We start from the raw sequence: 25129 nt of genomic DNA on the forward strand, positions 1-25129 counted from the left end.
CGGAGCTCGGCCGGCATGAGCCAGGTGCCGAGGAAGCTGCCGGAGGAGGAGGAGGGGGACGAGGAGGAGGAAGAGGAGGAGGAGATCGTGGGCTTGGCGGGCTACGCCGACGGGGCCGAGTCCTTCTCGGACGGGGACGCGGAGAGCGGCGGCGATGAGGCGTGTGAGTGCCAGCCTCGGCGGCCGCAGCGGCGTCGGCACCGGGGGCGACGGGGAGCGGCGTCGCGGCCGCCGGGGAGCTGCAGGAGGCGGCGGCGGCCCCCGGAGAGCCAGGGGGCAGGCACCGGCCTCGGAGGGGGCTGTGGGGCAGCGGCCGGCAGCGAGTGCGGGTGTGGGGTGAGGCGGGGCAGCGGGGCGAGGTGCGCCGCAGGCCGGCCCCGTGTGCGCGGAGATGTGGGTGAGGCGGGGCAGGGGCCGCGGTGAGGCAGGGACGGCGGCGGGCGGGACGGGGGCGCCGCTGGGGGGGTGAGGTTTGGCTGCCGGGGGGTCTGGCCTGGCGGCGTGCGGATGTGGGTCAGGGAGGAGGCGAGGCTCCCCGGGGGTTTGGGGCACGGCAAGGGGGAGCAGGGCACGAAGGGAGCCAGGGGCAGCGGTGTGGGGGACACAAGACGTCGGGAGGGAGGGCAGGCCTCGCTGGGGACGGGGGTGGGCGGTGAGAGGCCAGGCTGAGCGGGGATGCTGCGGAGGTGAGGGTGGGAGAGGGCGGGACGGGGACAGGGTGCTCGTAGGGCGCTACCGTGGGGTCAGAGAGAGTGGGGAGCTCTGAGGCGGGAGCAGGGCAAGGGCTGGCAGGTAGCGGGAAGGGTTGGGAGAGAGGGAGGCTGCAAAAGGAGTGCAAATAAAGTGGTGGTGGGGGTAATCTCCGTTCAGTATTTTCCATGTCTGGGGTGAGAGTTATTAGTTATTAGTGGCCACAGCCTGGTGATGTGACTTGAGTGTGCCAAGGAGGCGGGGGGCTTGGGTGTCATGCTATAAAAGGCAGTGGCAACACGCAGCTGTGTGTCCAGGGCTGCTCTGCAGCTGTGAATGTCAGTCCCCACAGTGGCAGGCTCTGCTAAATGCCTGTTGTCTGTGCATATGAGGACCCATGTTACTCACTGCTTATCTGTGTCAGTATGGATGGTGATGCTAGGAAGGACAAGCTTACCAGGAAAAGCAGCCTCATTCAGTAAAAAGAGGCAATGCCAGCTCAGAGCCTGTTGCTTTCATTCAGAGCCTGAATTCATTCTTCTGAGACATATTTCACAAAGGAATTTGGAGAACTTTCAGTATCTCAGGGCGAAAAAATAACTGCTTTTTTATAAGAGCATAGTAAAAGGCCACATGTTTTAAGGCTACTTTGATTGTTAGTATGCAGAACCCTTCAGTCCTACAAGTTGCCATGGAGGGTATGGCATTGACTAATGCAATTTGGGGGGGGAAGGTCAGTTCTTTGAGTGTAAGCCTTCGTGGTGAAAGGCTGTGGGAATACGAGGATGTAAGAGCTGAAGCTAGGACTAATTAGTCTTACTTGAAACCACTGAAAAATTGCCTATATATTTTGATGCAGAGAGAATATATTTTAGCGTATTTCTTTAGTGCTAAACTAACAGCATTTTCTGTAGAGAAGTAATTCATATTCTGTCTTCAGAGGAATTTATTTGGGTATTTTTCAACAGGAACATTGTTAGACTGCTAAAAATTTCAATTGTTTCTTCGTAGTAACACCAGAATATTGTCCTTAACAGAAACAAACCTTTACATCCTGAATAGCAGGAGAAGATTGTCCATGCAGGGACCTTTTTTACACAGGATTATCACAAAGGGCCATTTTAACAGTCTGGATCCCTTCGCATTCTGATTCATTCTGAATTCTCTGGAGAAAGAGGCATAGAGCATCTGTAATGGAGCAGGCTGGGATTTGGGTCTCTGTTTTGTGTATTTAACACTGGGCTGCAAGGCAAGGGACTTTCGTTTTCCCAGTTTTTGTCCTCCTGTTTCCTGGATCTATACAGTAAGTAGTCCAAAATTCAGTGTCACAGCCTCCAATTTTCTACAAAGAAAGTACAGCTTCAATGCGTAGCTGTTGAAAGTGAAGGGAGAAGCCAGGCTTAAAAGTAGACATGATTTGTGCTCATAGGCATACGGGAGATTTCAAAACTTCATATTGGTCGTCTCTCGCTCTATACTGGTTTCTTGTCTCCGGCCTGAATGCTGAAACCACGTCTCTTGTCCTCTTCTTAATCTTTTTACTTTACACATGGGGTCATATTCACAGACCTTAAAGCACTTAGTTTACATAAAGCCTAGTCATGTTTTTGATATATGCTATTAAAAAGTATTTAGAAGAGAGGAAGCCCTCTGCAGAGTGTCCAGGGAAGTAGCTTTAAGACATTATCATTGCACAGTGCCGCACTTGTGGCAGAATGGAACCAGGTCTTCTGGTTCTGAGTCTTTTCTTTAGCCACAAGAATTTCCTTCCACCAGGCATTTCTGCAATGTTTATGAACCCACAGTAGCTGAACAGCTTTCTTGATTGCATATAAGCTTTTTCTGTTAACTCTTTAGACTCAGACCATCTGTTAGCGTTGAAGATGTTCATTGAATGTGTTTTGTAAGGCTGTTGTCTTGACAGCACTCCAAAGTGCTGCAAATATCACAGTGACAGTAGTACTGGAAATGCTATGAGATCAATGGGCTTGAAGGTACATGAGTGAAAAGGTTGGGACTGCTAATTCTCTTTTGCACAAAGGTTAAAACTTAAAAATAACATAATTGCATTAGTGGGCAAAAAAATAATCATTATTAGCTGTATTAGTTTCAAACTAGACTGAGAGGCTTGTTACCTTACGGACGGTAACAAGAGCAAAATAATTTCTTTTGGCTTGACGGCAGTTGAGCAGATGAACTGCAGTGCTTTATTTGGATATTTGAAAACTGAAAAGATCTACAAATACGCTTTCCAACTTGGCATCCCTGTCACACATGTCTGTAAAGCACTGGTAGTCACCTGCCTTGACAATTAATTGCAATTGATGTGGAATTCAGGATGGGCTTCAAAAACCATTTTAGTTATCAATGAATATCTCTAATAGTGTGAAGAAGACATGAGAGTATTCGTTGTGCACTCTGCATCCTGGTGAGATAGGTCAGGACTACTACGTGCAGTTCTCAATTAACTGCTCAGAGCTGGGCTCTTCTGTGTGTTGCAACGCACGCAGATTGCAGTCCGTAAGCAAGGACACAACTGCAATTACTGAAATTTTGTAAGGAATTGAGTGCTTCTCTGTGGGGAAAGTGCTTTTGGGTTTGTTAAGTTTAATTTGTGAATACTTCAAAGGACACAGCCTCTAAGCAGCATGACTTCTGTTCTTTATGGCTGCTTAGAAAAGTTGAAATACGAAGGACTGTTCACATGCATTAGAAACTGGCATTTTATAACATTTACTCTTTGCAAAAGTGAATGAAGCAGGAAATGTGTTGCATCTCACAATAGGGAAAATTATCTTTCCCATTACAGAATAAAGAAGAATTTAGTGTTTCTCTTAGGCATGTTATGATCTCACTCAGTAACCTAGTCTGGGAAGTTGCAGTGATACATCTACTGGCATTTCTGTGGCAAATTAAAGAAGGAGTTGTCATGTACTCTGCAAAGGAATGTGGGCAGGCAGCACATCGTCCAATTCCTTTACATATAAGGTAATCTCTTAACTCTCTCTCAGAGGAAAGTGCTGTAGCAGCCTTGCTATCTAGTCAGGTTTGGATGCTACTCATTTACATTTCCCTGTCTTTGAACTGGCAGGATTTCAAAAGCTAAGTAACAGTCTTACTAGTAGAAGAGCTAGTGTTCATTCTTCTTGTCGGTAACTCTGCACTTGCAACTGTATTTTTTTTAGTATGGCTTTCATATAAAGCAATTTCTTTCTAGTAAGTATTACAGTCCATAAAAAAATCTAACAGCCTGGAATAATTTAATACAACAACAATGTAAAACCCCAAGTTACTGAAAATATTTTTTTAGATACATGTGAGTGTTTAGCCTATTTCTTAAAGAAAAGGGAGTTGTGTAGGTAGCCTGTCTTCTAGTTGTCTTATCACCGGTCAGAACTTTGGAAACTGTCGTCCACCTTCAAGCAAATTTGAACGAAGGGCATCTCAAAGATTATTAAGTTCCCACAGGTTTGATGAAAACTGGCATTCAGAAGAGAGGAGAGACCCAAATGAAAATGTCCTCAGAGGGACAGGCAGGCAGACGTGTGCATTCTCGGTGGCAGCAGCTGGCAAAGCAGCGTACATGTGTGTATGGTCTAGCCAACCAGCCTGTGTTTAGCTCCAGATCAGCCACAGCATGTTATATCTGTTACTTGGAGGATATGTCATAAGACGTACAGGGGGAAGTTGGTGTTACTGTGGTGGGGAGAGGAAGGGGACACAAAGTACAAATCCATAGCAAATTAGACTTCGTAAGTTCTGTTGCATACAGAGCAAACAGGAGGTTTTTAATTTTTTGAAACATGCAATAAAGCCTCAACGAGAAGACTGTTCTTTATGTGCCTTTATAAAGTATTTTATTCAAGCTAGTTCTTGTAAAGCTTTGAATAAATTATTTTCCCTTCTGATAGCCAAAATGCAAACTGCATGATGTATGGATATATGCACATTAATGAGATTGCGACTATACATTTGGCAGCTGTGGAAAAATTGTGCATTAGAGAATAGTGTGAGGTGGAGGAAACACTGTTAAAAACTGTACCTTAGGTTTGCTTTATTGACAAGACTGTACCCCCAAAACATAAAATATTATGACATCATCCTAGAGCAGATATTTGTTATTCCTTTATAGGTGTGAAGTATTGTAGGCACATGTTTCTTGCAGCCACGGGAGGGTACTATCACTTGACAGGAAGAGTAGAGCAGCATGTTGACTGCAGTTTATTACTTCCTAAATTTGTTGTCCGTGGATCAGCAGAAGTTGGCCATTGCTGCGTTAGGAGGATGAGATTCTTGCGGAGTTACGTGTTGCTGTTCTGCTTGAAGGGGTTTCATCTGTGCACTCTTCCAGCCTGGCAATGTTTGATGTGTGATAATTAACAAGAGCGCAGTAAGTGGTAATACCTGTCAAGGCCTTTTGAATGTATTCAAAATGGATAGGATCCCACTGATTATGAGTTTTCAACTCCTGTCAGTCACTGTGGTGACATGGGCCCACACTGAGTGGCATAACTGCTCACAAGCCAGTAGATGGTGCCAAGGGATGTTTTACGCTAACGCTGTAAGACCTTCAGTTGAGAAGCCCTAATTCTCGGTGACTGAAGCTCACGCGGTACAAACAGACGTGAACAAGGTTCTGTGCTCTCCTGGCAGGCACATCCTGCTCTTGGCATTTCTGAAAGCTGTGAGTGAGGTTTGAGGAACACAAGAGAACGGATGTGATCGCTGCCCCTGGGTGCAAAACATGCTCCAAGGCAAAGGAGTCCTTCAAACTTTCCATGTTTTTCAGGCCATAAGGCTATGTAATAAATTGACAGGTTCAAATTGTTATTGCTGAGGTTTCTTGTTTTGGATTTTTGTACTTTTGGAGTAAAGTTGATGACTTAAAGTATGCAGGGCATATACAGGAAGGATGTGTATGAACAAATGTGTGCCGGTTTTCTGCAATTCAGAATTTATCCCAGCAGAAAAAGTCGAAGAAGCGCAGTTACATTGTGCTCTGAATTACACTGAATAGTCTGTACTGCAGTGGGTGGGAAAACGTCTGCCTGAGAGCTAGTGTGTTTAGCCTGTTGTCTGATCAGTATTTTAAACCTGACCACTGTGTGCTGTGAGCCTTATTCTGCAGATTTAGCCTTGGTAACTCAGTTTTTTGCGTTGCTTGTGTTTGATGCTGCAGACAGGATACCACAGAGGTGTTCGAAAGCTTTTTACATCTATGTGCAGTACTGTGTTCAGCTTGGACATTTCAAAGTTACAGCCCAACTAAATGCAGCAATTGAGACTGTTGTAACTGTTTCGATTAGAGCTACCTGCAGCTGAAGCTCGTGTGCTTACAGGTGTGGACATTCATGTCCTTACAGATATAACAGTTTAGTATACTCCTGTAAGTACCTTTATGCTAATATAACTGCATCAGCACTTGAAAATGTTCTGTTTTAGTGGTACCAGTTTCAAACTGGGGTAGGTAGCACAATGAAATAACTGTGTTCCCAGGCCTTTGTTTTGCAAATAGGTAGGGGATATGCTGTAATCTTATTTACTGGATAGCAAATTTTTACAGATTGTAACATAAGTTATTCGATAGCAGGTGAAATCCTAACTACCTTAGAAAAGGACTTCTCATGAGCTCAGTATTGTGTTGTAAATACCAACATATAGGAATTGTTTGCCTCCTGAGTTGTTTTCTTCCTATAGCTCCTGCAATGTGTGATTTTATGTATTTATTTATTTTAGAGGAAGGAAGCCCTCATGTAGCCTTAGTAAGATCACACAGATGTAACTAACACAAAGTTACTCCTTTCTTCCAGCAGTGTGATGTAGCTATCTGTTGGCAAGGGTATTTGTTACCAGATTATATTCTTTTAAAGTTGGGTTAGAATGTGTGTCGGATAGTGTTAATCAGAGCAAAATTAGGTATTTTAGGATGTCTGTTTGTGATAACACATTTTTCACGTACAAACTGAGTGAGCAAACCTTCTGCAGTGTCTGTCTTACAGATGAGAAGTAGGTTTTCTGATAGTATAGCCTAAGGGACAAATAATTCAAGTTAAAATACCTGTAGCGCCGCTCCCTAAGCTTAAAAATTTGTAACATTTGCATAAATCCAAGTAAAAATGTCATGAAAATAAATGTCAAATGCATGTTACCTGACAGTTACTAATTATATTGCCATAGTATGTTACTTTTTTTCTTGTGTGATTTTATTCAGTTTTGGATTTCAATGATCCCTTCAGTACTGAAGTTAAGCCAAGAATCCTGCTCATGGGATTGAGGAGAAGTGGAAAGTCTTCCATTCAGAAAGTTGTCTTTCACAAAATGTCGCCGAATGAGACTCTCTTCTTGGAGAGCACAAACAAGATCTGCAGAGAGGATGTTTCCAACAGCTCCTTTGTCAACTTTCAGATATGGGATTTTCCTGGGCAAATTGACTTCTTTGATCCTACATTTGACTATGAGATGATTTTCAGAGGCACTGGAGCACTGATATTTGTTATTGATTCTCAGGTAAACAAGGGGGTTTAAGCTACCTTTTTCTTTTCTTCCTTCAGCAATAGACAAATGGGTTGAAAAGCACAGATTTTTTTCAAAGCAAATAAATAACTTGCATCACAAACACATTAAAAGAAAATCATTAAAACTTGAAGAGCTGCTTGGTTAATTTTGATCTCTTAAGTATGTTCAAAAGTTAACTAATTTGCTTTAACATCTCAAGGTTCTTGCTGAGACTCTTAAGTGCTGACAGCATGAGATTGGTGCACATGCTGGATGTAGGTTCAGGCTTCAACTTATAAAAATTAAAAAAAAAATTAGGCTGTTGTTGAACTGTAGCATTATCTAAAAGTAAGTATCAGAAGATTTTATATATATTTTTAAGAACTTTCCTACAGTTGTAGCTTTTCTTTTTCCTTCATTAGGATGATTATATGGAAGCATTAGCTCGTCTGCATCTTACTGTGACCAGAGCCTATAAAGTGAATCCAGATATCAACTTTGAAATCTTTATCCATAAAGTGGATGGTTTGTCTGATGATCACAAGATTGAAACGCAAAGAGATATTCACCAGAGGGCAAATGATGACCTTGCAGATGCTGGATTAGAAAAGATTCACCTCAGGTGAGCAAAGCTGCTGTGCAGAGAATCCTAAAGAGGAGAGCAGCTTATTTGACAAGTTACCGGTTTTTGTACTCTCAAAGTAGCAGGCAACAAGCTTTTGATATATGAAGGAAAAGGATAATCAGAGACATTGCACTTGACCTGAGCCAAACAAAGTATCTTATTTCTGATTGCTGTCTTGGAGGGAAAAATGGAGAGGAGATGTGCTTAAAAAGAGATGACAGATACGCCAGAGTCCTGCCAGTTTTTGCTGCAGCTGCTGTCTTGAAATAAGTTGCTTGGACAGTGGCAGCAACCAGTAGAGCTCCAGCCAGTAGAGTTTATATGCTACCTACATCACTTTTGCCTTCTTTGAAACCTCTCTGCCTCACAGTCCCCTCCCAATCACTAGTCCTCGCTGCTGCAGCCTGCTTGGAGCCACTTTGGAAGACAAGTGCTGTATCTTTGCCTTATGTCTGCTGATAAAGCAGGTTGTTGCAGCAAATAATGAAAAAAAGTGGACTTTTGCAGACTGGGAACTAGAGTACATCAAGTTGTCATGTCTTTCTAAGCACTTAAAGCCAAGTACAAATATATTAAAAAGAGAGACCTGCTCCGTGAACATGCCAGCTCTTTAGAGCTCTTAACAACTTGACTGCATCATTGCACTGATAGATGTGTCCACAGCTTTCATACTCATACACTCCACAGCAGACATACTCAGTAATATTCCTTTCCTGCAATTTGAAAAATATTTTCATAAGAATACCAAAGTGGGAGTTGCATCATGAAGTTCTACATTGAGGTCTAGTTTGCAGTGTCTAGGGTTTTTTTGTATAGAAATGAAGTCCTATGCTTCAATCATAACATGTGACTTCAGATCACAAGGAGTAATTGCATACGTGTAGGCACTTGCTGTTTGACAATATTTCATTTCACTCATATTATGAAAGGTACATCATGTTCACAGTGGCTAAAAGGAAAATGTGGTGACGTTTTTTTCCAGCTTTTATCTGACAAGCATATATGATCATTCTATATTTGAAGCATTTAGCAAAGTGGTACAGAAACTGATTCCACAGCTCCCAACACTGGAAAACCTGCTTAACATCTTTATTTCAGTAAGTACTTGTTATATACTTTGTCTGTAGATCCGGCTATGTCCAACATGCATGTCCACATATTCTGTTCACTGCCTTCTGAGAGATTATGAGCAATGTGAACTCTCAGAGAAATTATCAAAACTTAGTTGAAATGTACCCACATGCAGCTTGGCCTCACCTCCCTGTCTATTAAACAGTGTTGCTGAGCTGCTGAGATACTCACAGTATTTCCTGAATCATGTAAAGTGGGTCAGCAGCCATCACTTTCCTGCCCATACATTAATCTGAATGTTGCAGAGGTCTATGATGCATGCATTTGTTTAAGTAGTACTTAAAATTTGTGTAAATAAATTCTTAGAGATCAGACTAGATGATATTCCTTTATGTAGAGCTTCCTAGAATTAATTCTGCTTTGTATCGAAGTTTAAGAAAATCTTCTCTTGTCTTGAAATTTTTAGAGGTAGAGTCCATCACAACTTTCACAGCTTCCATAGTTACTCCCAAGGCCAATTAGAGACCTTTGTATATCTAGTGGCTTGTTACCACTTTGGAGGTAATTGCTTGCTCCACTGTTCCTGTATGCGTGGTATCTTCCTCTCCTTTGTAGTGGTTCTGACACTCGCCTGTTCCCTCATGGAGTCACTATGACACACACTAATGCACTGTTTAATTTAGCTAAAAGCAGGTCATGGAGGAGTCCAACATCCTCTTGTTTTAGCACAAGATAAAAGATGGGAACCTGTGGCCATGAGCAAAGGGGAACACAGTGAGTAGGTTGAGAAAAGGGGGAACTCCCCACTTTGGTGGTCGTTAAGTCAGGTCATAGTGGCTCCTGAAACTGCACCCTTTTTCACAGTATTCTGATTTTGCACCTTGCATCTCGCATTAATTTGTCAAGCTTCAATTTCCAAGCAAGGTATTTTGTTGTGCCTTTTTGTGATTTTGAAGTAATGAAATTATTTAGTATCATTCAGCAGCCTGTAAGATAAAATTAGATTTCACAGTTTCTCAGTGTAGGGTGTGAAAACGGGGAGAGAAAAAAGTTGGATGCGTTGCTGAGAGGGAGAGCTAGGATTAGAGGAAGGTCTTTCCAAAACTTATTCTCATACTATTAAGCAACAAATGATGCTATTTCATAATGAATGGTTTGTTACAAAGATCTGTTTCTACCAAAATCGCTGGACTGTATACCAGTTTATCACCCAGTCTCGAACTCCACTTAGGACAGAAAGGTAATGAAAGAGTGTTGACAACAGTTCTGAAGCAATTGGATATTGAATATGCTACACAGTCTTAAAGAGAAGGCTGGCTGAATGATAGCCCTCCTTGTGCCAGAGTCACCTCTGTCACTCATATTGTGAGTCAGGTCTCTGTATGGGGTCTTCTCGCTGTTTGGAGTTGATGAAGGAATTGTACCAAACCACCAGATGAATCGAGCACGAGCTGTTTCGTAAATGACTGATGACAGTTGGTTGTGTATCTGGAATACCCAGACAGCAGCTCCAATAATATTCTAGATGTCAGATGTAATTTGTAAGGAAGAACAAGTCTTTCAAATGAAAGGGAGGTCCAAAAAAGTAAGAGAGGTATACTATTTCCCCCATTCAGTAGGGGAAACATCTCAGACTGTATCTTGGCTCCAAATAGAGCAAAACCCAGTTTTTTAATGACCTATGTCCTCAGCATGCTTGCTGTCTGTTTTTGAGTTATCTTCTGTCTGTAGACAGGAGACTCGGAATGACTGTATTTGCAACCACAGGAAGACTAAACATCATTCTCCAGCATAGAATTAGTTAGCAGGTGCCTCTTTACTTTAGCAGCTTAGTAACAACAAATCTTGACATGGATTTTGGTCATGCCTTACCTCAGGAAGCCAGTGTGCTGGATATCAAAGTGTGGATGTATTGGTGTTCTAGTTTGGGTTTTGTAGCAATATTCATGAGGATTTCCTTTCATTTATGCCATGAAGACTTCCAACATGAAAAGCTGGTGATTACAAAAATAGATCTGTGATCACGCAAGTTCACAGCAGGTTTTTGCCTAACTTTACAGTGCCACAGTGTGTTAGCTTGTACGTTTGAGGAACCATCAGTGTGATAATACTGCTTCTACATTCTTTAATGTAACTGCTTGTAAAGCGTAAAATAAGTTGGTTTGGCATTCAAAATCCATGTAAGTCTTGCCTGCCTAACACTCTATCAGCTGCATATATAGAAGGATGTCTTTTTTAATTACTGTGGCCTTACTGAACAATCAAGTCGTGTGATGCAGGAATGTGGGTTTTCATTTTGGGGTTGTTGGGGTTTTTTTGAGGGATGTTAAAAAGTATGTGTTAAAAACAAACAAGGAGTTGTCATGGTAAAATAATATTAAGTACAGTTTTGTTTAATGATTTGAATTTCATAATCTGTAAATTCAAGTGTAGTATTTAAAATTAAAATTCATTCACTAAATCTGCTGTTTGCTGCAAGACCTGTTTAAATAACTCAGACTGTTACTCATTCCTAACTGTAAGTGGCTGGTGATATCCTGTAAGTTCTTTTAAAAATTACGTTTTTAGGGCCAAATTCTGGCTTACTTTTCATACTTTAAAGAAGGAAAAAGTTAGGCCCATTTACCTAACCTATGAATTGGAGAAACACTACCAGTTTTACTGAACCCATTCCATTTAAAGAATAGAAACTGCCTTCTACTTTATCAAACCCAGTATATTTGGGAAACATGGTTTGAATTTCAACTACCTCATGGTTTTTACCTATCCAAAATAAAATCTCATGTATTTCTTGCAGAAGATTTTTCACAATGACTCTCTTGGTTCAGATTAGCCATGGAATACTCTTACATAGATTCAGAGTGCTTGATAGAGCTTCTAGTGCATGTTGCATTTTCTTTCCAGACTGTAGGGTTGTGTCAGAGATAACTATTGCTTATTCTGGCCCTGCTCTCATTGACATTAATGACAACATTTCATTCAGTTGCATAAGGCAGCTGTTGGCCTTTGTTTCTCTAATAAGGAACCCTCCTGCTCTAGTAAGAGAAACAGTTAATTCCTTATTGTCATTTTCCCTGACTGAGCATTAATGACATAATGTCTCTTTGAACAGTATTTTTATCCACTGTTTCCTGATTTGTTTATGACTTGTAATTATTGTTTGTACTGGTATTTTTTTTCCTTGAGCAATTTTGTTACAAATATTTTGGCAAATCCTTTGCTTTTTCACTTAAAGTTGTACTAAAAACCCTGGCAAGTGAAATCTGTGAAGTCACGTGTGTACAATTTAGTGGTTACTACTCCTGGCAGTCCATCCTGCCCTTTCGCTGAAGTTTCTGTCACCGTACAAAGTCGACAAAAGGAAATATGTGCCAGTTTCTCAGCAGGTCCTACCATGATGTGTTATTTTCAATTGAAAATGAGCATGGTTTAAGTTAAGACACAAAGCTCTGCCCTTATCAGCAGGCATAACTGCTGGCATGGCAGACATCCCAAGATGAAAACCTTTTTAACTGTCACTGCAAGTTACAGGCAGGCTGCAGCAGCCGGAGTTCAGAGATGGAAAAATCACTTCTCATTGTTAAATGTTACTATATTGTCACTAGCAATTTAAGGTACATCTTACCTGTACAGCTGAAATTATCCCTGTTTCTTTCTTTATATAATACAAAACTTTATAATCAACTCCTCATGAATGACACTACAGGGCTCAAGTTCCAACTTCTTTTGTCTAAAATTACTTGTATTTTCAAATATGTATTTTGGCAATGATTTGCAGCTATATACTTATATGATATTTACAGGTGAATCTTGTGATTAATCTTATTTGACAGCATCTGTTGAAGTATGTGAGGTGCTGTCAGAATTACTATTTAAAAATTAAAATTAACAGAACTGTCACATGTGGCCAGAATAACCAAAATAAATATGCATACATTTTTGTTCTTAGTGCTCAAAGAACGTAGACTCATAGAGCCATGTAGGCTGAAAGGGACCTGAGAGGTCAGCTCCTGCTCAGAATCAGGCCAGTTAGAGCAGGTTGCTCGTGGCTGGGTCCAGTCCAGCTTTGTGTATCTCCAAGGATGGAAACTCTACAACCTATCAGGTCAGCATGCTCCCAGTGATTCACCACTCTTCATGCTAAGTTTTTCTTTTCTTTTATCAAGTCAGAATTTCAGTTTGTGCCTTTTGCCTCTTGTCCTTCAACACTGTAGCTCTGAGAAGAGTTTGGCTCTGTCTTCTGTGCACCCTTATGTTAGGTATTTGTAGGTAGCAATGAGCCTTCTCCAGGTTAAACAAACACAGTTCCCTGAGACTCTTCTTGTACATCGTGTGCTTCAGCCCACGTACTTAAGGTATCCACAGTGTATACTTTGTTTTGAATATTTCTTTTATTAATGAATTACTGGAACGTGCCACTCATGGAGTCTTTTCTGTAATGAAATGCAAAAGAATTCACCTCTATACTCTGTTTTTATTGTTGGGTGCCTTAGTTGTGTGTGTGATGGTGGCACAATTAAGCATCTTTAAGAAGAAAATGCCCAAAATATTGCTGGCCATTGTTCAATAGCATACCTAGGGTTGAAATTTTTCTACCTATTTCAGGAAATTTGGAAAGTGGGAGGGCCACTTTAGTCTCTTAGCTATGTGTTAAACAGTTGACTTGGAAAAGAAATGGAAGAAAAAAGGAAAAGTTCTGTAACTACAAAGAAAGCTGAACCTACTAAAACTTGTTAGGGATTTTCAGTGTGTTTTTTGGTAGTTACAAAACTGCTGTGGAAGAGTCCCAAACCATATTAAAAAGGGAAGCGCATATATGGAGAAAATTCGGTTTGATGGGAGAAAGTTGCTTTTCTTCCTGTACAGGTGGATTCTGAAGCGTATTTTACAGCTTGAGCTTTAGCAATACTGGAAAATTGTCCTTTGTGTTCATGCTGAGGCAGCTGCCCAGGTGCAATCCCTTGATATCAGCAAGCAAAGCTATTGTTTTCAGTTAAACAGTACACATTTTTTCCTTTTTTTTTTTTTCAGGAAGCAGAGTCTTATGGCAGTTTACCTTATCTACACAAAGAGTATGAGCTAGCATTCCTGGCTAGACTCTGAGAGCTGCAAATACGATACATCTCCAGTATGGAGAGTCTTAATCAGCTTGGCAGGATGACAGGAATGTAGCTGTCATCACATTAGCAAGCCTTAGCATTATAAACATGGCTTTAACCACCAATGCTACATGAAAACTGAAAGAACACCATCAAAACACTAGTCTTTCTTCTGTGATCCTAAAAGATGTTCTAAGGAACCAGACAGTAAAACAGCTACAGACCCCAATGAGACAATTTGTCAATTTCCTTGAGAAACTAGTTCTTGGACACTACTACTACTTTTGTCCATCAACTTTTTCTTTTCCTCGTTTCTGTCTTCTTACATGTCCAGCTAGAATAACTTTAAATTACAGCTCTCTTTTTATGTCCATTGCGACAATCAAAAACCCAAAAGCTTGAGCTTGGAAGATTTCCCCCCCTCCGCATTTTCCACTGAAAATAAATGTAATCTCTCCAGGTGTTTTCCAGAGAGGGGAAGTTTGGGAGTCTGACTTGGCATTATGTCTGCTCAGAGGCAGAAACTGTTGGAAGGTCTGTGAGTGTGAAGGTTTGCTACAAATACAGCAGTGCTGTTATGTACAGTTCTTTCAAAATGAACTTGATTGCAGTTTAACTTCCACTTCTTCAGCCTAGAATTTTGTATGACAGGCAAGTAGGGGAACAAAAAAGCTTGATGTTAATTTGAAGACATGGCTGCCATTTTATTTTTCTTTCTTTTTTTCTTAAATAGAATTCTGGGATTGAAAAAGCATTTTTATTTGATGTAGTCAGTAAGATCTATATTGCAACGGACAGTACTCCAGTGGATATGCAAACTTACGAGCTCTGCTGTGATATGATAGATGTTGTGATTGACATTTCTTGTATATATGGGTAAGTAAATTGTTAATGTTTTTCATAAAACTGTGTACCTAGAATCTGAATGACCTCAAAATTAGAATGATGTGGGTATAAATAATAATGAGAATGTGTAATTTGCCAGACTAATTTGTCAGGACAGGGGAGAAGGAGGAAACGGCAGACTTCTGAGGTACAGATCCCCTGCTAGCAATAAGCACTGTTCCCTGCCCAGCCTCCTTTGTGAACACTTTCGTCTTTCTATGCTAATAATTTTATGTGGAGGAAGGAGTGGGAAGTAACCAACCTAAAATAAAAGGAAACATTAACATTATCTTTTTGTTCCCAAGGGATGAATTCAACAGAAGGATGCCTCGCATTTTAAAAAAAGTGGGGCTGTATTTAGTTTTGTTTACTTTAATAGCTAGTGGCCTCTACTGGCCTCAGAGAGCTGCTTCACTCTTGCTTCAGTTCTCTCTTCGTCCTCTTTTCCCTACATGATCTTTGTGGGTTTTTTTTTTTCAGTTTCCCCTCCTTGTACGTTAGCAACTGGAGATCTCCTGGGGTAGCATGTACATCTCCTTCCAAGTTGTGTTTTAAATGGCTTGGCCCTGGGCCAAATGTAATGCTAGCTATTCCTGGGAAAGGCAGGGGCACATTAAGAATTAGTGCATTAAGATGCATAGGCTTGGAGGCTAAACTGCAGCATTCTTAGAGTGTGGTAGTCTTTGGTAGCCTTGCATTCCTACCCATTCACAGAATCACGAAGGTTGGAAAAGACGTGTAAGATCATCAAGTCCAATCATCAGCCAACACCACCATGCCCATTAAACCACGTCCCACAATGCCTTGTCCACACATTCCTTGAACACCTCCAGTGAGGGTGACTCCAACCACGTCCCTGCGCAGCTTATTCCAGTGTTTCACCACTCTCTCAGTAAAGAGATTTTTCCTAATATCCAGCCTGAGCCTCCCCTGGCGCAACTTGAGGCCATTTCCTCTTGTCCTGTCGCTAGTCACTTGGGAGAAGAGACCAACACCCACCTCTCTGCAATCCCCTTTCAGGTAACTGTAGAGAGCGATGAGGTCTCCCCTCAGCCTCCTCTTCTCCAAGCTAAACAACCCCAGTTTCCTCAGCCGCTCCTCATAAGACTTGTGCTCCAGACCCCTCACCAGCTTCGTCGCCCTTCTCTGGACACGCTCCAGCACCTCAATGTCCTTCTTGTAGTGAGGGGCCCAAAACTGAACACAGGATTCGAGGTGTGGCCTCACCAGCGCCGAATACAGGGGCACGATCACTCCCCTACTCCTGCTGGCCACACTGTTTCTGCTACAGGCCAGGATGCCGTTGGCCTTCTTGGCCACCTGGGCACACTGCTGGCTCATATTCAGCCGGCTGTCAGCCAACACTGCCAAGTCCTTTTCTGCGGGGCAGCTTTCCAGCCACTCGTCCCCAAGTCTGTAGCATTGATACCACGTTGGTTGACTTCTTCCACTCTTCAAAACAGTACAAGGGAGAATCCTGGTGCAGATATGCAATAAGCATTAGAACTTCAAAAGAACAACAAATTGTTGAATACCGTTCTAAAATTTCTTAAGTTTGTATATTCTACTGTGTGTTTCAGATTTTTGAGTCAGTCACTCCAGTAACTGTATAAGAACTTGTGTTTTACAGAGGTATATAATAAAGGATGCTGATTCTGTGGCTTTTTTTTTTTTTTTTTTGTACAGAGAAAGATGCTGCTGTATAGTTCAAAAGACTATGTATTTGATTGTTATCTGTACAACATCACTTGTGGGGCTTTCTATTCACAAAATGGCACTCTACCACTGTCTTTTTGTAACCGTTTAGCATTTTTCATCAGAAATGTGCTTGCCATGTTTTTAGCTATAGACTACAGACGTGATATTACAATTAATTGCTTGTCCTCTGTTCCTGCAGCATCTGTGGAACTTGCTACCTTAATATATTATTGATACTAATTATTCTGGCAGATTGGTGATAACTACCCATTTAACAAGATCTGTGCGTGCATTCAAGAATGAGGGTAAAATTACAAGGTACAAAACTGATACAGTGATCATCGTGACACATCATCTGTGAAAGAGAAATCTCTTTACCTTATATGATGTTGCAAAAGCCAACATCTCACGAGGAAAGTCTCATGATGGCTTAAACTATCAGTCAGCTGCCACTGCTCAAGCAAGGTTACTGGATTTGGAATTGTAGTACAGACTTACTGGTTCACATGTGTCGTGCTTTAACATAGTGTGTAGTTTGACGAAGAGTCTCCCTGAAAGACTGAAATGAAAATTTCATAAATTTTGAGATTATCTGGTGAAAGAACCAATGTGGGAGTACTTTTGTTAGCTCATCTGGTGGCTTATCTTTTCTTGTTTGTTTGAATATTTCCCTTTAGGCTTAAAGATGATGGCACTGGAACTCCTTATGACAAAGAATCAATGGCAATCATAAAACTGAACAATACAACTGTCCTTTATTTAAAAGAGGTGACGAAATTCCTTGCTCTCGTTTGTTTTGTCAGAGAAGAAAGCTTTGAGAGAAAAGGTATTTGTCCCTTTTCTAGTATTGCATTACTTTTCCCTTATATTAGTGAGTTAATGAATAACTGTGATTGTCATTAGCTGATAACAGGCTCTAACTGTGTCACAAATATTAAAGGTAAGTACAGCTTGATAGAGCTTACATAACGTTTAAAGGCATGAAGTATTTGTGCTGGCATTAAGATAAGATGAAATCATAAATGTATTTGACAACTTTCTGATATGAAAGCATATGAAAGTTTACATCCAGTACAGTAAAGCTTCCATCTGCAACAGTAGAATGTGTCAGTTTATCTTGGCTAACATTGATTTGTACCTGTTGGCACCAGCATATGCATTTGGAACAGCTTGCGTGCCATAACCAAGGGAAAATTATTGAAACTGGCTGATAGAAATATGTTCTTGCTTTTCTCATCTCTGAAAGGCTTATGAAAAGTTGCGTATCTGGGAACTAGGTGGCTTTCATATTTTGCAATTGAAGTGCATAAAATTTCTTGGTTATCTCTCTGACCTTGGTCAAGGTCAATACTGAAAGCTTAGTTCATGATCACTGTGCTCGCTGGCATGATATTCACTGAATTACTGGTGTTAGTGAAATGCCCAGAGACCAGAACTGAGCAGTGGAAGAATGAGCCATCATCTGGTCTTCTGTGCCCATCTTGTGATATTAATTCACCGGTCAGTGTTGGTGTGTTTGTGAATGCAGTACTCATACCATGTCTGCTGGGCTGTTTGGCAGGCTATTTAGATTTTATTTTATAGAACTTCAACTGGTCAAATTTCTCTTTCATACCTATATCACCTTTATTATCTATGAATGTTAGATGCAGTCACTTTCTTTTTTTGCTGTAAGCATAAGAAGTGTTATTTTGACATACCTACTAACAACACTGTTTCAGAAAAGACACCATGTTGAATAAACACCCATTAGGGTTTGTCCACAACTGTGTCAGGTTATTGTGTCTACATAGTTTGGGACACTCCAAGTAGCCTGTACTCTTTAACAGTACAGTTCTGGTATTATAGCGCAGATTAGCTTTTGGTGCCTGGTGACTTCCACATAATATTTTGTCTGAACTCTAGGGAGAGGGAAGATAATTCCTGGAAAAAAAATGAAAGTGTAACATGGTGGATTTAAACCACTTAAAATACGTATTATCTCCTGTTAGGGAGATTGAAGTGAAAAACACTGCAGTATTTGAGTTAAGAAAGCTTATGGCATTAACCTTGAGTGAGGCGATAAGCTCACTATCAAAATTCTAAAATTGTATTGTAGCATTACACAATTGTAGCACCCAGTAAGTCTTCCGATTGACTACCAATATGGCTTTACAGCTTTTTTGTGGGATCACATTCAGCCCACTCGCATGGTAATGTTGTCTGCCTGTTATGTATGTATGTAATCTAACAGCATGTCTATTGTGTTATTTTTCAATTACAATGTAAGGTGAAGTATAGTTGGCTGTTATTTGGTAATATTTCTAAGAAGTACCCATTTCAAAGCTTATGCATTGTCAAAAAAAAGAAAATTATTTTATTATTAGATGCTACTTATTTTTATCACAGTTATTCTGTATAGCAGACTTACAAAATGACACCATATTTTATGAAAGATTTTAATTTTTCTTGTAGTATGCTGAGCACTTCTCCAAAGCTCTTTATTAAGTTAAGGCTTTGTTATTTGCCAATGAACTTCTATTTGTTTTCTTTTAAGACTAATAAGTATATTTAATATCAAACATAGTATGAAGCTATAATGCTCACTGAATTGTTTGTATTTATCAAACATGCTTTTGCTTAGCACAGAAAAAAATGCCTGGAAAATTCACTGATTATGACCTCCAGAGAGACAGTGTGGTAATTCACTAAATGTAGAATATAAGCAATTTTTTCACTACCTAATTTGTATAAATGTCTTTATTAATACGGAAAACATTTCTGTCTCTGTAGGATTAATAGACTACAATTTCCATTGTTTTCGAAAAGCCATACAAGAAGTATTTGAAGTAAGAATGAAAGTAGTAAGATCTCGAAAACATCAAAGCCACATGCAAAAAAATAAGAGACCCACTCCCAATGGGACACCAAGAATGCCACTGTAACTGAGGTTTTCTAGGACTGTGGCAAGCAAAGTTTTCGTGAAGTTGATGTGACTTCTGCATCTCATTGCACTGAGTGAAGAGGAAAACAAATGGGACTGATGTATTATATGAATTTTCCCTGAATGTTCAGCAAGCACTGTTTAAATATTTTTATCCAATCAGTTTTTTTCATATAGTGAGCACTTTGAGCAAAATGTTGTATATATAAGCATTGAGGTGAACACTTGTAAGAATTTTCTTAATATATGCTGTAAACCTTTTTCATGCCATATTATGAAAAAACAGCTGTGACAGAAATACTGGGTACATAATTTGCACTTTTTCATGTTTTCCTTGTGGAGTTGGACTTTGATAAACTTAGTTTTTATGGTGATTTTGATGCATGGTGTCAGGTAAAATGTATGCTGTAGTTTATTTACCTGCTACAATCAAATTGGTTAGTAAACAATTAAGAAAACTTGGTACAATGCCTTTTAAAATTTGTGACAGCTAATACCTAACATTCATACAAATCTAATTTCGTATATTTTTCAATTTGTAAACTGAAGAATAATTTTGAAGTATTACAGCAATAAGCACCTTACCAGGGATCATAACTGGTTGGTAAATACTAGCTTTTATAAAACAGGCTTTTGGCCAAATTCATCCGGAGTTCTCCATAACACTGGTCATGCCCTTTCTTGGGTCTGTTTTTATTATTTACCTCAGCATATACCACTAAAATACCTTTCTATAAAGAGAATTGTTTTGTAAAATGGCTCTATGTTGCACTGGTATTTTTATAAGGCTTCAGAGGAGGGTGTTGTATCTGAAAGGTTGAATTTACATTGCTAAGTTTGTTTTAAGAGCCTGCACATCTACAGTTGGCACAGTGAAGAATCTGTATGTATTTCCACCCTGACATTCTGATGTACTGATAGGAAGTCCTAAAGGTGTGAGCACTGGGTTCTGATGCCCTCTAATAGGGGTATGTCTGTGACTGAAATCAAGAAGAGACCATTAAAATGAGGACTGGACAATTACTGCTGCAGTAATAAGCGTACATCACTACTTCTTATTTTAATATTGAACATGGGCAGACATGCCACAGTGTCAGACAGGACAGCAGAGCACTGTCAAAGCTAAAAAGAAGTAAAACTTACTTTGAGTTCTGTATTCACTGGTTTTGTTTAATTAATGATACAAAATTATACTTTCTAGTCGGAAGAGCAACTCTTTCTTTTTCCCAGTCCCACCACAAACCAATTGCATGCGCGGTCCAGCGGTGTTGTCAGCAGCTCTTGGGAGTGGAAAGAGCTTGACCTGAACAGGGGGCAGCTTGCTGTACACCAGAAACAGGTAAGGGGAGCTATGCCTCACTCATTCATAACTGATCTGCCCCTAGCTGAGATAGCTCTGGAGACAGAAGGGAAGGTGGAATTTGAAAGTTTTCTCTTAGCCAAGGTAAGGCATAATGCATAATGCTATCAGTGAGCTAAAAGCCCCCAGTGTTTGCTGGCTTCTGTTGAACAAGGAGGGGTTTAGCCTGTGGTAAGCAAGTCTAAATTCAGTCGCGGTTTGAATGCAAATGCAGAGTTTCTGTATGCTATATATTGACACATCTTGAGGCTCTAGTACTATACTGAATACCTGCACTGGGAGAGCCAGTTTGTATGAATGCAAAGGCTCTCTACACAAACATCTGCCAAAAGGGAGACCAGTAGTTTCCAAGCTGTTTACTGCTGCCTAATGTACGTGACACATCTTTTTAGAATAAATTGACTCTTTTGGCATGAGTCTATTGAATATATGTGGAGTTCTTAGAAAAAGGTTCTAGTCAATAGATGGAGCTTAGCTCCATCAAGGCTCACTTGGTAAGTAATGCAGTTCTAGGCACTCAGGAAGGTGAGAAACACTGAGCATAGCCAAAAGTACCAGTCCTGGTGCCAGTGTGAAGGATAATGACAGTAGCTGTAATAAAAGCAGAATCCTTCAAAAATACAGAGTTCAAATTCCTTTCGGTACTGTCACCACCTGTCATCTTAGGTGAGGGCAGCTCTTCTGACCAACCCCTCAGTTAAAGTAAAGCAAAGCTGTCTTCAGAGTTCACCACAGCAATGGTGGGCAAGAGCCACCTTTTGACAGCTCTCCAGTCCACAGGACTTTCATTGAAGGCCTGCCATAATTTGTGGCCACACATTTGTCTTTCGTTTTGTTGAGACCCACCATGGGGTCACTATCTGTCCTCCCTTCACTCCTTCAGGTATAGGTGACTATGTGGGACAAAGAACACCTACCAGGCTAGACCAAACACTGTTGGTTTTTGTTTGTTTTTTTTTTTATAATAAAGTATCTCATCATACTAGCTATGGTATGAATCATAACTAATTAATGTAGTTTCTGTGTATTTGTCTTGAGTTCCATGTAGTCATGCATACCCTTGGATTTAGAGACTACCAATTTATTTAAGATAATTAAGTTAGCTCTTGTAGTCCCCTCAAGAATTTGGCATAGATTATGTTGCATAATTTAGTGAAGGTGACTTTAGCTAATGTATAAAATTTCTAATTGGATATTATCAGAGTAAGCTTAATTTTTATCAGATTACTTATGTTTCAAATATGTTTCATTACAAAATTGAAAATGTTAAAAATTCGTTAGTTTTACTGTTTAGCTTTGGTTGGTATTTTCAGTTTAGGTGATGACTTGTGTGTTTCACTTTTGAGTAATCATTTTCTAATTAGTACCTCAGATTTTCATGTTCTAGCTGAAGTGATTGAGCACTGAGTGAGGCATGCAAGGTTGGGTTGTTTTTTTAAAGAACATATTATTTCAAATATCTTGCTTTTTCTTTTAAATTTTGTTGAGATTCTAGTTTTTGTTTTAAAGGGATTAAATACTCCATGTGCTACCAGAGACAATTCTGACAAGGCAGTGTTGAGATACCTTTTCTAAAATCAGAACTTGTGCAAGAAGTAATCACTTCCCGAATACTGCAGTATTTCCAAAATATCTGATCTGTGAGTATCCATTTTTATGTATCATCAGAGTTGCCTAGACATAGTAGGGACCATTATTGAACTAGTCATGTCTCTTTAAAACACTGGTTTAGAATAAACCCAAACCAATTTAGTATCCCACAGACACTTTAAAAGTCAGGAGCTGAATAACTAGAAAACATTGGTTCCAACAATCACAGAATCACAGAATCACACAGAATCACAGAATCAGTACGGTTGGAAAAGACCTGTAAGATCATCGAGTCCAACCTGGGGGGGGGGAAAAAAAAAAAAAAAAAAAAAAAAAAAAAAAAAACAAACAACCACACAACACAACCACAAAACCCACGCCACACAACAACAATAACAAGCCACAACCCACCCAACACCACACAGCACCATGTCCATCAAGTAGTTGAGGAAATCTGTAAGTAATTCAAAAGGCCGCAGCCCAGAGTACTTGGTGGATTCTTTGAAGAGTTAAAATGCATCCTTGAGCATGCACTGGAATGTGGCTATTTAAAATGTTACAGTGCTGGAATGTCTTTCTAAAATTCTGTGATTACAGACATGCTGTGCATTAGCATGGAAGTGTAATCGACAGGAGCAAAGTACTCTGATAACAGCGTAATTCAAATGGATCTTTTGAGATCTCATGTTTTGTGATGGAATAATTTTTTTTCTCATTAAAACAAAAATTCTGGGTTTTCTTGCATGTGAAATTGCACTCCTGTGATAAAGTTTTATACTAAGGGAGTTCATTCTGTGAAAAGTACTGCAGCCATTTTTAAAAGAAATTTTAAAGAACTCCCTCCATTTTTATTTGCATCATCAGATTAAGCTGAAGGACTAAAGAAAATAACCCTGAACAGGTCATCATATACAGCAGCAACTGTTTGCTTTAATGACATATTTACTGTCCCTGTCATTTGGAATAGTCATTGCAGAATATTCTTTTCTTAAATTGAACATCGAAGCTTTTCTATTTTTGTACTGAATGATGTGCATGACATTATTACATAGTTATTTTTGTTGCTGCAGCTTTTATCTCTGTCCTGTTCAAAGGGAAAATCAGATCATTAACACCAAAATTTCTTAGTCCGATTCTAAATATTTATCAGTAGCCACATGTGAATTTACTCAATTACAGACAAACAGGTCACTTCACCCATTTCAGCTGTGTGGAAAATGAGACATAAGCTTGGTTGGGAAATTCTTTTGGGCTCCTGTGACCTGGTGGCATATGGTTGATATCCCACTTGATTTCCCACTGTATTAATACTAGCACATTAGCTCATGCACATATCTTCAAATGGCTACATTTAAAAAAGACTCTAACAGACTTTCTTTTCATTTGTTTTTTCCCTGATATCTTCTGCGTTACCGTTCTCACTTTGCTATCTCTGTATACATGTTTCATTGTAAACCGGTCAGATACCCAGTCTCCTTGGTTCCTGCCAGCCAGTACTCTTTGGCTTATGAGCATTATGAGCTACAGGCTAGGTCTTGAGCAAAAAGCTACTGAAGAAATATTGAGTACAAAAATATGTAAATTGTATAAAATCCATTACATGCTACTAGCATCCTTAAAAAGATACAGTGTGTTTCTGTAATCTTGGTATGTATGCACACCATAAAATACGTGTTCAAATTCAAGTTACAGTTTATGCTGGAAGTCAGGTTTTAAGTATTTCTTAGTCATCTCCAGAACATATTTTAAGAGAAAAGATTCTTACAGGTCCACGGAAAAAAAATTGATCTAATGCAGCAGTCTGTCTCAATGTCTCTTGGACTAAACTAGTCCTTTTGACAAGGTAAAAGATATTCAGGAGACTAGTCAGAAGAGATACTCTGCTGAGTATTTTCCTTAATAATTCCAGGAGCTGCTATGAGAAGGAAGGATTATTTATTTCAGAATTGCTGAATACCAGAAGGTAAAGAAAAAAACACTGATGTCCTTTTAAAAAAAAAACAAAAACACAAAACAAAACAAAAAAATCCCACAACTAAACATGGCCTAAATTGAGAAAGGTTGGGATTAAACACCTCATAGATGAGTGCAAATGTGAGAGACAAAAAAAAGAGTGGCCAGAACATTTCATAGTGTATTCCAAGCTGCCTTCTTTCACAAAATGCAGGCCAAGAAAAGACGATGGGCTTATCACAATAAGATGCAAGCATGTACATTGAACTGTGGTGAGGTGGTCTGGGTGAGCTCATTTGCACCATATGGTCCTCAAAGGCCCATGTAGTTGTGCCCCAGCAGGGAATTACAGGGCAGTATCAGAGCTGCCTTTGCTATTATAGCAGGATTTACCCTTTATATGGGTTTTAATCTCCACTCAGTGCAAACTAAAAGCCATTCTGGACTCTGCTGAACTAAAGGGTAGTGTTGGTACACATGTAAGTATAAACCAGGCATGAACACGTTCACGCTGGGAATCAGAAATGGATTTCTAAAGCAAGAGAGCAGCGATGTTCTGGAGCCTCTGCTCAGCACAGGGAGAGAAAACAGCCTGTGTCCAAGAGGAACCTCAGCTTGTCAATGAAAAGGGGTGTAAGTTGCGGTGAGCGTGCCAATTACCTGAGAGTGCTAGCATCAGGGAATGCTATAGTCCTAACTCACTTTCTCAGCACCACAAGTTTCTGACCCAGATGAACTCA

The 25129-nt window shown here is 40.0% G+C and overlaps 1 protein-coding gene across 2 annotated transcripts; it reads left to right on the top strand.

Annotated features, from left to right (window-relative positions):
* RRAGD (Ras related GTP binding D) lies at positions 1-21262 on the top strand. 2 transcript variants are annotated; one of them, XM_059830366.1, is made up of 7 exons: positions 1-163; positions 6902-7197; positions 7608-7807; positions 8793-8907; positions 14714-14856; positions 17241-17389; positions 19336-21262. In XM_059830366.1, the coding sequence occupies exons 1-7, from the start codon at positions 16-18 to the stop codon at positions 19485-19487; spliced, it is 1203 nt and encodes a 400-aa protein (XP_059686349.1). In that variant the 5' UTR covers positions 1-15; the 3' UTR covers positions 19488-21262. The 2 variants fall into 2 exon arrangements, with proteins under 2 accessions (XP_059686349.1, XP_059686358.1); XM_059830375.1 differs by lacking the exon at positions 1-163 and adding an exon at positions 383-397.
* Positions 21263-25129: the final 3867 nt, after the last annotated feature.

The sequence above is a fragment of the Gavia stellata genome, chromosome 2, assembly GCF_030936135.1.
Source record: "Gavia stellata isolate bGavSte3 chromosome 2, bGavSte3.hap2, whole genome shotgun sequence".
NCBI classification, from domain to species: domain Eukaryota; kingdom Metazoa; phylum Chordata; class Aves; order Gaviiformes; family Gaviidae; genus Gavia; species Gavia stellata.

Excerpts from the sequence above, each read along its gene's own strand:
- RRAGD (XM_059830366.1), top strand. The coding sequence starts at position 16 with ATGAGCCAGGTGCCGAGGAAGCTGCCGGAGGAGGAGGAGGGGGACGAG. Across the intron at positions 7,808-8,792 it reads TTAGAAAAGATTCACCTCAG|CTTTTATCTGACAAGCATAT; the intron begins GTGAGCAAAGCT and ends GTTTTTTTCCAG. Across the intron at positions 8,908-14,713 it reads TGCTTAACATCTTTATTTCA|AATTCTGGGATTGAAAAAGC; the intron begins GTAAGTACTTGT and ends TTTCTTAAATAG.